At 40.2% G+C, this 15,985-nt stretch overlaps 1 protein-coding gene across 11 annotated transcripts in view; it reads right to left on the bottom strand.

Moving 5' to 3' along the window:
* TNS3 (tensin 3) overlaps positions 1-15,985 on the bottom strand; it is a 212,186-nt gene that overhangs the window by 132,357 nt on the left and 63,844 nt on the right. For 5 of the 11 annotated variants that reach the window (XM_090136801.1, XM_031592014.2, XM_031592016.2 and 2 more), the window contains exon 3: positions 2,896-2,933. The exons of 4 other annotated variants lie outside the window; for them this stretch is intronic. In XM_090136801.1, the coding sequence (XP_089992927.1) occupies positions 2,896-2,933 (38 nt within the window). Of the gene's footprint in view, positions 1-2,895; positions 2,934-8,045; positions 8,189-9,225; positions 9,285-15,985 lie in introns of those variants that run through there. 2 more of the 11 variants (XM_090136805.1, XM_031592019.2) reach the window with 2 other exon arrangements.

Raw genomic sequence — 15,985 nt, forward strand, 5'->3', positions numbered from 1 at the left:
AGTTCAGTGACTTCTTCAGAGGAGAGTGATCTACTAAACCTTTTATGGCAAAGCCCATTCATAGTTCCATTTCTCCAGGACATGATTAGATTATTTCAGTGCTCAGAAACCCATCTGCTTTTCACCTAAACAAAACCTATCTGGAAAACTTGTCCACATATTTGTAAATAATCACTTTTTCATGTAGAAAACAACTTCTGTTCTGAATTTTTAGATCTTTAATTTCCAATAATTTATCCCCCAGCCACGCCTCCTTTCTCGACTAAATTGCAGATAATAACTTGACAGAGATGGATCTCTCTCCAGGTTTTATATTCAGATGTCCATTCTGTATGCATTTGTTTTTCCCCACAGACAGTACCAATAACTAGTAGGGGGGGAGGGGGTTCTTGTGTGTGTGTGTGTGTAGTTGTTTTAAATTAACCTTACTAAAGGCTGAGAGAGCTTGAATAGAAGGCTCTGAGAAGAGCTGACAGCAGCCTTTCAGTATCTAAAGGGGGCTGTAAGAAATAAGGGGACAGACTCCTTAGCAGGGTCCGTTGTGACAGCACAATGGGAAATGGTTTCAAACTAAAAGAGGCGAGATTTAGAATAAGGAACTTAGTATAAGGAAAATTGTTCCCTGCAGTAAGGGTGGTGAGGCAATGGAGCAGTGTACCCAGAGATGTGGCAGATGTCTCATCTCTGGAAACATTCAAAGTCAGGTGGGACCAGCTCTGAGCAACATGATCTAGCAGTGTATCTCCCTGATCACTGCAGGGAAGCTGAACTAGGTAACCTTTAAGGTTCCCCAAATGGCCAGATCAATCTCAATGTTTTTCACTGAGCAGAGTTCTTAACTTGAATTTACTCATATGTTTTGGAAACACTAAAATAAGGAAATCTTGCCACAGAGCTAAATATCAAGTCAACAATACAGGCAACTGAAATAGATCTACGGTCTCCAAAAGTTACGTAGTCTAACTATAAAAATAAATGTAATCTTCATTCAAAGCAAATACCAGTCTTGTTAAAAACAGGGAACATTCTCCCAAGAGGACGAACAGGAATAAACAAAGCAACCCCCTCTAAGATCACAAAACTTACGCATTAACACTCCTTGGACATCTCTGACTTACACAGATCTAGAGATGAGGAAATTTTAAGTCATCTGAGACCACAGAAGAACTTATGTCAGCTACCAACAGCATATTACATGACGAGGAACTTTACACCTCTGGCTTGTCTAATACTTGTGCAATACCATATGAAGTCCATTTTGGTCTTTCTGGCAATTAGTTTTTCAGATCTCCATAAAAACGTAGAAACATTTTACTTGGTGCCAATATGTAAAATGATTTTTACTCTACAAAATTAATCTGGGAAAAAAATGCAAAGACAGTATGAAAAGAAGCCTTAAATGAAAAAAATCAAAACTTTAGAAAAAAGAATTTGAGTTTTCCAGTTTGGTTTTCTTTCGTATTTACTTTTTTTAACAAAACAAATTAATGGAAATGTAAATCTTTAGTGTTACATTTTTTTTTCCCACTGTTAAAAGTGATATGCTGAAACAGAGTTGTAGAAACAACCCTTCTTCTCACTTTTTATTCATGCTTACACGCATGAATAAATGTGTGTTCTATATTGTATGGCGTGGAAACCATTCCAATTATTTAACTACTTGCATAAGTGCATCAGAAGAAGAACTTCTCACTAGCAAATATATATATTAAAATAAAAAATATTTTTAATTTAAAAAAATGTAATATTTTTTAAAATAAATGTTTTAATTCCAAGTTTACAACTATATACATACAAGTAATAGACAACTAATTCTTGACTAGCGTGATGTTTATTTTCCCTTCAGATACTCATGTTCTAGCCTGATTAATTTTCCCATAGCAACATTTTTCAGAACCCACAAAAATTATCCATACATAAAATAAGTGCAAGTCAAAAAAAAAAAAAATCAAGGAGCTTTATTTTTTAAATGTTGATGAGTGTTTTTGTTATGAGTGCCACAGAAGAAACTGAACTCTGGATGTGTTCAACATTTATTTGGTCCTTCCCATACAGACGTCTTTGAATCACGAAAACAGATGGAATGTTAAGTGCAAGGGTTGTTGCTCCACCTCTTCCTTTCAAGACTGCTCCTGCATGTTATGAAAGACATTCTGACTTTTAGAAGCCATAAAATATCCCTTTTCCTTTTATATAGATTTGTTCTGTCTGGACACTCAATATCTACATTTTGATATTCAACATCTACTTTCAAGTCAGAAACAATTACAACTCACCAAACTTTGAAAACGTGCCCTGAGTAATTATAGTTGAATTAATCTAATGGCCAACAAAATCCAAGACAATATAAAACAGTGAGAAGAAATAAAAAATGAAGGCAGCTTTCTTTTTTGTAGAGTACATGATAAACTTGGAGGCTGAGCTGGGTATTTCCTGATGCAAAAGGCACTCTTTTTAAAAATATCAAAAATTATGAAACTGGACTTGCTGGATACAATTTACAGTGCATGCTGAACACTAGTAATGTTCTCATATTTTTCTTAAACCACCACTGAAAGTTTCCATTAAATCTTGTTGCTTAAACTTTAGATATGCACCCCAAACTCATATTTTTCTTTTCCTGATAGAAGGATATAGTTTGTATTTGGCCCAACTTTCTGCTTTCAACTTGAAACTTGTCCTCTTGTGGGAAAAATGCGTAGCTTTGTTGCAGACATTACAACTATATGGGGACTTGTTTTACCTTAACGACAAAATAACAGCTAAAAGTCGCTTTTTTTCTTTTTTTCTGTCAACTTGGCATCTGATTTAATCATCATCATGACACAACTCCTACAGTTTAAACTTCAGATACACGTGGACTGTCAACAAAGAGAGAGAAATAAATAGGCTTACCTTCTCTTCACATTTCCTGTGGCAGGCATACTTGCAAACTAAAATGAAAGCAAAGATAATATATGAGTAGAAGAGGGGGTGGATTCTCTTTTTTTTTTTTTTCTTTAAATCAGTCTTTTACTGGAAACACAGCCAATCATAAATCTTCAGATAAAACAGTATTTACATAATACAAAAAAAAAAAAAAAAGAACAAGAGAAGTATAGCAGAATGTAGGTTTTATCCTTTCCTGAAAGTGCAACTACAATAATGTTATCATAGAATCATTACAATTGGAAAAGACCTCTAAGATCATACAGTCCTACCACCCACCTATCACCAACACCACCCACTAAACCTTATGCCTACCTGCCACACCTACCTTCTCCTTGAAAACAAAGAGGGATGGTGATTTCATCACCTCCCTGGACAGTACATTCCAACACCTCACCATTCTATGAAGAAGTTTTTCCTAATATCCAGCCTCAATCTCCCCTGGCACCACTTGTGGCCATTCCTTCTTGTACTGTCACTAGTTATGTGGGAGAAGAGGCCTACCTCCACCTCACCACAACCTCCTTTCAGGTAATTATAGAGAGCATTAAGGTCTCCCTTAGCCTCCTCCTCTACTTCAGACTAAACAATCCCAGCTCCCTCAGCTGCTCTTCATAAGACTTGTGCTCCAGATCCCTCACCAGCTTCATTGCCCTTCTGTGCATATGCTCCAGGGTCTCGATGTATTTCTCATAGTGAGGGGCCCAAACTGAATACAGTACTCAAAGTGCAGCCTCACCAGCGTTGTGTAAAGGGGCAATCACAGGTCCTGCTCACAACAGTACTTCTGACATAAGCCAGGATGCCAGGGGCCTTCTTGGCTACCTGAGCATACCGCTGGCTCCTGTTCAGATGGCTGCTGACAAACATCACCAGATTCCTCCAACACAGCTGTCCACCGCTCTGTGCTAAGCCTGTAGCACTGCATAAGGTTGTTGTGACCAAAGTGCAGGACTAGACACTTGGTCCTGTAGAACTTTATAAAACTCAGCCCATTCAGCCAGCCTAACCAGATCCTTCTGTACGGCCTTCCTATCCTCAGATAGGCAAATCAACACCTTCTCCCAACTTGGTGCGATCTGCAAACTTACTGATGGTGCACCCAACCTCCTCGTCCACATCGTTAATAAAGATATTAAACAAAGCTAGTCCCAATATTGACTCCAGGGGAAAATGGCTCATGAATCAGTTGCCAGACAGATTAAACTCAATTCGCTACCATCATCTGATCCTGGCCATCCATTCAGTGTTTCGCCCAGCAAAGAGCATACCTGTTCAAGTCACGAGTTGCCAGTTTCCCCAGGAAAATACTGGGGGAGACAGAGTCAAAGGCTTTGCTAAAGTCCAGGTTGACCACATTCACAGCCTTTCCCTCACCCACTAGGTGAATCACCAAGTCATAGAAGGAGGTCAGGTTTGTCAAGAAGGACCTACTTTCCACGAACCTATGCTGGCTAGGCCTAATCCCCTGGTTGTCTTGAACATGCAGCGTGATCACATTTAAGATGATCTGCAAAGTCCAGGTCTGGTTCCTCTGGAGGGTGATGGCCCACAGGCGAGCTGATCTCTTGAGCCTGGAGGGAGACTATGCCTTCCTTATCTACCACAACTGTGAAAACTGCTGTGCCGTACCATACTGCCATGCCACACCTTGTTTACTTGTCCTGGTCACTATGCTCCACAGGGGTTCCCTTTGTATGTTCAAGGGCATTACACTGCTGCACCTCACCCCACCCACACCTCATCAGCCACGATCCTCCACTCTGCTGCAGAGCTCACCCACACTGGAGCCGTTTGCCTCAGAAAATGTGTGCATTCTATTTCCCTGCGATAACATACGTCTGGTTAAACCTCACTGGCTGATGATCTTGTTATCTATCTTTACAGCTGCACATACACCAGAAGCAATATCAGCTAAATAACACAGATATTAAGTCCAAATTGTTCACAATGAGCCCAGTGAATCTTAGTGATATCTGCAATACCAGAGACCTAAGAAAAACAGGTGACTTAGAACTCAAAGCAACTATGTCTCCTCAGAGTTTAATTTCTTATTGGGAAAAATGTTCACACATTGCTGCTAAATTATCTCAAATAGATTAATACTTTCTCTTCATTTCCTGCTGATAAAACAGCAGGAAAGGCTGAATAGCTGAATTTAGAAAACAGCACTCAACTTAAGTAGCTAGATGATGAATGATATGATGCATAATATCTAGAATCTGACAGGCAGGTTTCAAGAGTATATGCACTTCTTTCCTTATTCTGAAAAGCTGTTGGATTTTTTTTTCCATGCACTGTTTCTCCTTTGGCTAATACAGTAAATTTAAATGCATTCTAAATTCAGGTAAAATTTACTTATTCAATCCCCAGGATCAGTAAGCAGGAAACCCCCACAGAGGTCTTCCCCACAGAGGAAGATTAGCTGTATCTAACCTTAGACCACTAAGGCTGAAATACACTCTCAGTGCTCTACCAAGAGTTATATTCCACAGCCTGACTCACCAGAAAAGATGCAACTATCAAGACATGAGCTCAGCTTCAGAACAAACCGCACTAACTGCTTAATGAAAATCCTCCATGTTCCAGTGACTTCTCAGGTTAATAAGCCCTAGAGACTGACCTACTTTCTTAAGCAGTCTTGTACATACTATGTTGGTTTAGTTTTTCAGCGTAGGAGTTATGAGCAAAGAGCTCTTTCCTAGCATATAACAGGACGAACATTCTTTTCCATTAAAATTTTTGGTGTTTGTACAGATACACTGCTCTAATAACACTACGTGACTGATAACATCCATTTCTTTAAAAGCTATCACCATTAAAGCATGTGCTGGATGACTTTAACTTAATGAGGAAAAACATTTTCTCACATGACTGTATGGAACATGCCTAAATTCATAAGTGATTTCATGCACAGAAACAGCATGTTAGGAGAGTATGTATTCCTTACCAGTATGATTTATGGTGAGACTGTAAAAGGCTAACACTGTTGTCCAAAAGGTACATTTGTTTACGCTGGGTGGTCTTCCACAAAGCTAGAATACTCTCTGATTTTTGTCATGTCTTTTAAATCTATTTTCTAACCACCTCGACCACTTCCCTGATACAGCCTCTGGCCTACAACTGCTCAGTTAAAGATAAGGCTAGCCACACATGCTAATTAACTACACTTTTTCAGGATACTCCTATCTTCAAAGGAATTTAGTCATCACATATAGCAATTAATAGTTCCTCGACTCAGTCACTTCAGCAACTTCAAGGATGATCTTTACATAACAGTACATATTTGCTATATCCAAGGAAACACAAAGATTTGAACAAAGGTTAGTTCTCACTGACAACAACAGATGCCCTAAAAAATTATGCATATGTACTATTTGTTTCTCCCATAGCCTACTTATAGACCTTCTGCACAGCAGGGAAACAAACAAATAACAAGAAGAGACAAGTAATACAGTGCTTTTAAAGTCTGCAGATTTTAAAAGACAATCACAAAAAGTAAAGAATAAAGTAGAATATCCATCCAGAAGTCCAGACATTACAGAACAGATTTGTGCATCTTCTCTATTGATGCTTATGCCTAGATTTCTGGGGTGGTACGATGAAATACAGAACAAAAATAAATACAAAATGTCAAAATGAAATTAAAAAAAAAAAAAGACAGCTCACATGATTCTGCTACTGGCTCATGCAAAAACAAATTATGAATGTCATCAGCAGTAAATTAAGTTGTTATTAAAAATGTAGGTAACAATAAATGCAGCTTATCCTGTTTCCATATACATCAAAAAGCCAAGGTTTGCCTGCTCTTATGTAACATAACATTACCGTATTTGATGGGAAGAAACCAGAGAGGTCAGATGTGAGTTTAATTGAAATCACAACTGCAAGACTGATTAACAACAAGGAAATACAACACAGAAACTCCATGCATTATAAAGGAAGAAAAAAAAAAAAACAAAAACTGAAGCATTGCTTATCTTTATGAGAATCAAAGGAAACAAGTAGAGGTAATAAGTTAAATACAAATCAGGCTGAGCTCCCTGACCGAAATAATTCCATAATTGTTTCTTCTCCCCAAGTACTTAAATTGGTAACATTCTGAGGGTAGAAATTTGATACATTCAAAGAGACAGCTTTGCTCTTCTTCAACATCCAGAAATACTCTGTTAATACCTCAATCCAGAATTTCATGGATTGTACTGACTTAAGCTATTACCTTTTCTTCTTCACTGTCTAATAATGCTAATGATCATCATAAAATTGGATAAAACAGACACTCCGAAATGACATCACTGATTGTCCAAACACTGGGAGCTAACAAAATATTCCTTTGTGCTCAGGAACAAAAAAAAGATTCTCTCCCTTCCCTTCTACGTGAATGTCAAAGCATTAATTCCATACAGTGCTCCTAGCAGGCATTCCGGCTACATCCTGAGAACAGGAACTGATCCACAAATAAGTGAAACAAGCACCAATTCCCTTCTCTGACAGGTCTGATTTTTGCTAATAAATCCCTGCCAAGGGCAAGAAAACTTAACACTACCGAGCTCATTCTGACAGATTGTTCTGTGCATCTACCAGAAGCACAAGACTCACGTATGCAGGTCACTCCAAAAGTAACACACAGAATCAGAGAATGCCAGGGATTGGAAGGGACCTTGAAAGACCATCTATTCCAATCCCTCTGCTGGAGCAGGAACACCTACTTATTTCCATGGAAACTACAAAAGTTACAAAGAGCACAATCACGCTATTTGATAGAGCTCATTCTCAGCTACAAACCTCTATTTTTTAAACAGTCAAAAATTAGCTATGTGTTTTTCACCAGAGATGTAAAAGAGCTGTGCTACTAAAAATGTGAATGACCACCCAGAACATGGCTTACCTCCCACACTGCTGTTACCACTGCTGAAACACATCACCCACTGCATGTATTAACTTCCAGCAACCATCAGTGTCAACAGCTGCCATTTTTTACACATGGAGGAACTCCACGACACACCTTTAGTTCATATGCACCATTCTGTCACACTGCCCCTCTTCCCACAACAACAGAATGCAATGGAATATTGGCAGGAAGGTTCAACCTCTACTGTCATACCACCAACACTCACCTCTGATATCATGGGCCAACAATAATAAAACAGGAGGCAGAGAAGTCCTCATATATATCTTGGTGAGGCACAGCAAGCTTTACCTCTTCTACACTGAAGGGACAACTGAATCAAACCTACAGAATACTTCACTGGAGTGAATAAATAACAAACATTAGAATAGAATCTCTTCACTAGCACTTACCATTGGGCCACACCACAAAAGTGTGTCTTCCTAAAATGTTGAGAAACTGCTTGATAAACATTGCTAGTTTTCACTTGCCAGTAAGGTGCTCTACTGACACAAAGATACTTATGTACATACATACATAAAGTGATTATACATACACTGAAGTGTGTATATATACATATATATACACGCACCTATAGATTTGTGTGTATGTGAATGTATGTACACAAACACATACCAAAAGTGGACGTTACATTCTTAATAAACATACAACTGCTTGCTTAAAACCAAGTAAAATTTAGAAGGCTGTTAACATATAACATTGCTTGGGAATTAACATCCAATGGGAAGAAAGCATACCTTGTATCACTAACCAGCAGCTAATTATCAACCTCTAGATGATAATTCCTACCAACATCTTTATTGCTAGTGTTGTAGAATCATGAGAACAATCCTTAAGAATGTTTTTTCAACTACAGATAGAAGTTACGAGTACTTTCAAACTACATTTTCTTTCTGTTTTCTGATGGCTGTCCTATTTCCTACACTCTTCTGCTTTCTCTAGAATGGAAAAAAAAATATATATGAAAACAAACTATTGTAATTACAAGAAAGTGAGGAATTAAGAAAACACCATAAACCAGGTGAAGAGGAAGCATGCAGGCATACAGAGAAAAAGTCAATGACTAAAGGCTATGCTTTGAGAATCAAAACTCTCCAACAACCTAAGCACAGAAAACAGTACAATGAACCACTGCTGTCATCTTTTTACAATAAAGTTCATATGGTTTTATACCCTGTAGCTGTTAACATCATGAACAGTGAAAGAAGCCTTCAACACAAACTAATTAAAGACTTGCCGACAGAGAAGAATCAATATTCTTGGTTTTTCTCAGAATTCATCTTACAACAGCTAATGCACAACTATCTATTCTGCATGGATGGCAGCACCCCCTCAGCCCACGGTGACTCAACCTAAATATTTATGTTACTTCCAGAGAAATGAATTACCTCAAAGATAAGACTTCCACAGAGGATGAATTACTTTCCAGTACGTCAGCTGTTATCTCTAAATTGGAGAGAGAAGGATAGGATTTCAAAGCAATATTATTTACTCAGTGGATAAAGAATTGGTTAGATGGTCACAGCCAGAGGGTTGTGGTCAACTTTTCTACATCCAGATAGAGACCGATCATAGAACCATTAAGGTTGGAAAGACCACCAAGATCATCTGGATTAACTATCAATACATACCTATGACCATGTTGTTCAGTGTGACATCTACCCTTTTCTTGAAAATCACCAGGGATGGTGGCTCTACTACCTCCCTGGGGAGCCTGTTCCAATACCTACTCTTTCTGAAAATAAACTTCTCCTAATATCCAGCCTGCATTTGGAAAAAGAGCCCAAGCCCCATCTTGCAACAACCTCCATTGAAGTGATAATAAGGTCTTCCCTGAGTCTCCCCTTCTCTGAGGAAACAATCCCAGTTCCCTCGGCCTCTCCTTGTAAGACTCGTGTTTCAGACTCTTTACCAGCTTTGTTGCCCTTCTCTGAACATGCTCCAGGACCTCAATGCCCTTCTGGTATTAAGGGGCCGAAAACTGAACATAGAACTCAAGGTGTGACCTCACAAGCATTAAGCAGAGGGGGATGATCACCTCCCTAGTCCTACTGACTACACTATTTCTGTATACAAGACAGGATGCCACTGGCCTTCTTGGCCATCTGGCACACTGCTGGCTCACGTTCAGCTGACTGTCAACTACTATCCCCAGATCCTTTTCTTCCACACAGTTTGCCAGTCACTCTGCCTGAAGCCTGTAGTGGTGCACAGAATTCCCATAACTGACATGCAGGACTCAGCAACTCAGTCTTCTTAAAGCTCAAACAACTGGATTCAGCGCATTGATCTAGCCTATCCAGACTCCTCTGTAAAGCCTTCCTACCCTCAGGCAGATTGACACTTCATGAGTCATGTCCCCCAGAAGTCTGCCTTTGGATGCGTGCCCCTCAGCATCACTATCAGTGACATACACAGTGGGATCGAGACTACCCTCAGCAGGTTTGCTGATGACACCAAGCTGAGTGGTGCACTTGACAAAATAGAAGGAAGTCATCCAGAGGGATCTGGACAAGCCTGGAAACTGGGCCTACACAGGCCAAACAGGATTTAACAAGGCCAAATGCAAACTGCTGCAATTGGATCGCAGCAACCCCAGACATCTAGTGGCTGGTAACCATGCCTGCAGGTTTGGAACTAAATGATTTTAAAATTCCCTTCCAATCCTAGCCATTGTATGATTCTGTAATCCAAAGCAAGCAGTTAAGAGACGATTCTGTTTGATGCCTTACTGAACACTAAGAATGTACATCTGCCCTCAAAACATACTACGCAGCTCTTGACATTCACGGGTTTTTTTTACCTTCCAAGAGACAAGTAATATAATAGGATACTGGACCACAGGCCCTGGTACTTGAAGAAGGCTTTCTTTCCCTTCACTTTTGCAATTCAGCTTTTCCAATATAGTAACATGCTATTACAGCTACTTTCGACAGCAGTGAGTCCTTGATTATTCACAACTAAGTAGAAGCTAATACAACCACATAAAAAGGTATAATGTTGTCATTAGCCTGGCTGAAACGGCTCTACACCAATGCACACAGCCTGTGAAATAAGCAGAAGAGTCACAAGTGATAGCAGAATTATGACCTAATTACTAACACAGAGATATGGTGGAATGATTCACATAACATGAGTACAACAACTGTGGGCTACAAGCTTTTTAGAAGGAATAGGGAAGATAGGAAGGGTGAGGGAGGGAGCTGCCTTCTATGCTAGGATACAACTGCAAAGAGCTGCTCCTGAAAAAGTCAAAAACAGGTTGAGAGCTTGTGAGTTAAAATCAGGAACAAGATCAGTGAAGGATGTCTGGTAGTCAGGGTCTCCTACAGGCTGCCTGATCAAGGGGTGCCTGTTGACAAAGCCATCTTGCTTCAGCTTCAAGAGGCGTCACACTTGGAGGGTCTCATCTTCATGGGACAATTTTAACTATCCCAGGTGCTTGGAAAAGGACATGGAAAGCTGCAAGCAATCCAGAAGACTCCTGAAGTCTGTTGAGAATGTATTCCTTATTTAGGTACTGGACAAAGCAACCAGAGGTGAAGCATTACCAGGCATGGTGCTCACCAATGTGGAGGAGATCATTAAAGAGATCAAGATCAGAGGCAGTCTGAGCTGCAGTGACCAGGTCCTGGTCAAGTTTGTGATCTCAAGGAACGTGGGCCTGGCAAAGAGCAGAGTCAGGACTACGAACTTCAAGAGAGCAAACTCTGGGCTATTTAAAGAATTATTGGGTGAGATCCCCCTGAAAATTATCTTTAAGGACAAAGGAACAGTACAGATCTGGCAGCACTTCAGAGATACCTCTCTGAGAGCACAAGAGCTCTCCCTGTACAGGATAACAAGCAGGAGAGACAGAAAACTAGCACAGCTGAGTAAGTACCTGCTGGTCAAACTGACTGAAGAGAAAAACTGTAAGCAGTGGAAGTGGGGACGTGTGGCCTGGGACACTGTCCAGATGGGCAGAGATCAGGAAAGCAAAGGTGCAGATAAAAGTGAACTCAGTAAGAGGTGTGAAAAATAACAAAAAGGGATTCTACAGGTATGTTGGTCAGAAAAGGAAAGGAGAAAGTATCCCCTCTGAGGGAGTGGAGGGAGAACCAGCTGCTTCAGACATGGGGAAAGCTTGAGTTCTTTGCCTCTATCTTCAGTTCCAGTCAGGCTTTCCATACCTCTTGTGTCCTTGAACTTAAAAGGCCATGCTCAAAGGAGAAAAATCCCTCCCGGTCTAAGAGCAGAGCAAGTCAGAGATCACCTCATGAGGCTAAATGGCTACAAGTCTGTGATGCCAAAAAACACTCACTACAGAGTTCTGAAGGAGCTGCCTGATGTGGTTGCCAAACCACTCTTCATCATATTTGAAAAGTCGTAGCTATCAGGCAAAGTCCCCAATGACTGGAAAAGGAAGACCTGGGGAAGTACAGGCCAGTGAGCCTCACACCTGTGCCTGTGAATATGATAAAACAGATGCTCCTGGAAGAGATGTTAAGGCACACGCAAAACTAGAAGGTAACCCAAGACAGGCAGCACAGCCTGACCAATCTGGCAGCCTTCTCTGATGGAGTAATGGAACTGGTGGACAAAGGAAGGGCAACTGATGTCATCAGCATGGATTTCTGCAAGGTTTTTGACACGGTCCCACACTACATCCTTATCTCTGTATTGGAGAGATGTGATTTTGAAGGCTAGACTATTCAGTGGATAAGAAAATGGCGGCAAGGCTGCAGTCAGACAGTTGGTGTACCTATGTCCAAGCAGAGGCCACTCAAGAGTGGTGCCCCACAGGGGTCCATCTTAGGACTAGTACTCCCTAACATCTTTACCAATGACACAGACAGCAGAATCACTCAGCAACGATGATGACACCAAACTGAGTGGTACAGCTGACAAAACAGAAAGAAGAGATGCCATACAGAAGAACCCGGACAGACTTGAAAAGTGGTCCCATATGAACCAAATGAGGGTCAACAAAGCCAAGTGCAAAGCACTGCACTTGTATCTGGGATTGCCCTGATCCACATACAGACTGGGAGAAGCACTCCTCAAGAGCAGCCGTACCAAGATAACCTTAAGGGTCCAGGCACAAAGACTGGCTGAGGTACCTGGACTTGTTCAGCCTGTACAACAGAAGGCCTGGGGGAGACTTGATAGCAACCTTCCAGTACTTAAAGGAAGCTTATAAGCAGGAGGGAAATCAACTTTTTAAATTGGTAGATAGCAATAGGACAAAGGGAAATAAGGGGGAATGATTTTAAACTGAAAGAGTAAAAATTCAGATGAGATGTCAGGTTAAGTGTTTTTATAGTAAGACAGAGTTGAGGTCCTGGAACTGGATGCCCAGTCCCTGGAGGCATTCAAGGCCAAGTTGAATGGGGCCCTGGGCAGCCTGATCTACAGGCTGCAACCCTGCCAGCAGCTTGGAGGGAGGTGAAACTAGACGATCCCTGAGGTCCTTGCAACCCAAGCCATTCTATGATTTATACACTGACATGCAGTTTTTACCATTCCCAATTTCAGTCTTTTCTCAACACCACTGGAAGTCCTGTGTCAAAGTACAGCAGAAATAGTAAAGCCTAGACATTTCAGTCAGTAGTTCAATAATATCTCTGCTGAGTAGCATCTCCTCGATGCAGCAAGTATATTCCAGAAAATCCCAGGTCTGTGTTTGGCGTGGAAGAAAACATGCTAAGTAAGAAACCAAATCAGGATGTTCTGACAAACGCATAGTGAGGCCACTGTGATCAGCTCTTCTCCTGACAGAGCCCAAGTACAGAAAGACATCTGCAACTAAAATGTTTCACATGACAGAGAGCGCTGTGCAACACATAAAAACATGTGTCTAATAAGGTTTTAACAACATTAACCAGATTATTAGAGAGAACTTCAGTAAGCAAACTGTTCTGCTGACCTATTTGTACTAGCTCTGCAGCTATTTGAAAACAGAGTGAAAAATTAACACAAAGAAATGATTAACTGCATCATAAAAAAAAAATAAGGTTGCACACTGAAGGAGGAAAGAGTCCTATAGCTGGAAATAATGGGCTTTAATTGCAAAATGAAACACTTCTGTTTTTGAGAGTCACATGCTAAAGATGTCGCTAGACTAATAAGCCACACAGTACAGTAGCAAGAAATGCTCGTCTACTTCTTATGCCCTACATTATCTTGTAGTGGATCAGGTTTTTGTGCGTCTTCTGCTGTCATTTTTGTTTTAAATACTCAGGGAACAACTGCCTCCTCATCTGAAAGTCCTAGCACTTCATGATAGACTGTAAGCACAGAATTTTTAAAAGATTTTTTTACTTGACACGACTACACAGTAAACAGGGTTGTAAATGAACTCTTGCAGATGAAACATTCCACTCACAGACAAAAGCAATGGAAAATCTTTATTAAGAGAAAAGTAGCTTGGCACAGTTACTGCAATAGTTTGACTGTTCTCCTTTACTCCCACATTCTTCCTAGTTTCCAGGAACACTTTAACCATTTTGTTTCCTACTGCTTTTGCTGCATAATATGTTTGTCATTCTAACTGCCTCCTGCAAACTCCAGGGTGTTGCAGGATTTCTTTCTTTATTTCTGGGGAGTTCTGTTTGTTTTCTTGATGCTGGTTCTGTTTCATTTCCATTTATGCTGTTACAATGGCAGAATGTTAGTACTGTGAAAAGGTTTACTTTTTTTTAATTAAATACTCACACGACAACTATTTAGTCATGTTTTTTAAGCTATACATGGCAAATTGAGTACAAAATGATTAAAACTTAATCCAGTCTGGAACTAAAGGCTGGTTTTAGACCTCCTTCATCTGACTTAAAAAGAAGATCCAATGTTGCAATACTTCATCCAGAAATACATTTCAACAAGACCATGGCTCATTGTTGCCAGTAGCCCACATGAAACAAAGGGGGAAGAAAAAAAAAGAAAAAAGCTAGACTGCCTAGTTTTTTTTTTTTCTTGCAGCTAACAACAGTACAAGCAGTACTGTGAGGTCTAGGAAGGTTGCACGCTCATCGTGAATTAAGGACTTACACTAATAGAAAGGATCAGACTAACACTGGTTTAAAATGGATGACTTTCAGATTAAGAAGAACAACCTTCCTGAAAAACTGTTCATTATACAGATAAGACTGTGTGTGTTCATGCTTTGATTCAAGCAATTCTTAATCTCTTGCATAGTAAGAGAGTCCCAAAGATCTTCAAGGAAAGAAACCATCATCAGCTACAAAGATCATAAGCATGATACTTAAGTTGTTGGCATCTACTTCAAGTGTTTGGATTGCTTTTAATTTTAAAAATGACAAAAAGAAACAGGGAGTGCATAAAAATCAGCTAACAACTCCCCTACCAGCTATCTACAGGGCTCAGATTCTCAATGTATTGAAATGCAGTTATGTCTCTAGCCCAGCTTACTTTATGGAAGCTTTCTTCAGTTATGTAACTCATGCTTTCACTATATGCTATATTCCCAAATGTGGTCCGTGATGCAGCTTGGTCACTGCAATCATTAAGCCTTATACTACGTTTCCCCTTAGTTGTTTTTTTTTTTTTCCTATTTAATTTGCTAAGGGAGTAGGAACTCACCTTAAATTAATATATTTAAAGTTCTGTCAAATGCCCACACACTTCTTAGTGTCAGAGCAACAGCATGCCAATTTTAAAATGCTGTGATTTAAGCCAGCAGGTGGCTAAACATGACAGTTTTTTGCTCACTCCTCCCCCCTTTCCCCTTCCCAGTGGGATGGTGGAGAGAATCAGGGGAAAAAAAAGAAAACGTAAGTAAAATTTGTGGGTTGACAAGATAGAGAAAAGGATAATAATTGTTTATACATATATATGAATACATTAACAAGTGATGCACAAGCAATTGCTTACTACCCCACAACTATTATCTAGCTAGCCCCCAGCAGCAGCAGAGAGAGAGAGAAAGAGAGAGATGAACTCTCATCCTCTTCAAAGCTCCTTCTGCTTGATATCATATGGTATGGATTATCCCTTTGGTCATGTTAAGTCAGCTGTCCTAATTATGCTCCCTCCCAGCTCCTTGGTCCTTTGTCTCCATATACAGAGGGTGGTGAGGCACTGTTCACAGGTTGCCCAAGGAGGCTGTGGATGCCCCATCCCTGCAGGCATTCAAGGCCAGGCTGGATG

The sequence above is a fragment of the Phasianus colchicus genome, chromosome 3, assembly GCF_987193195.1.
Source record: "Phasianus colchicus chromosome 3, bPhaCol1.hap1.1, whole genome shotgun sequence".
In the NCBI taxonomy this organism is placed as follows: Eukaryota; Metazoa; Chordata; class Aves; order Galliformes; family Phasianidae; genus Phasianus; species Phasianus colchicus.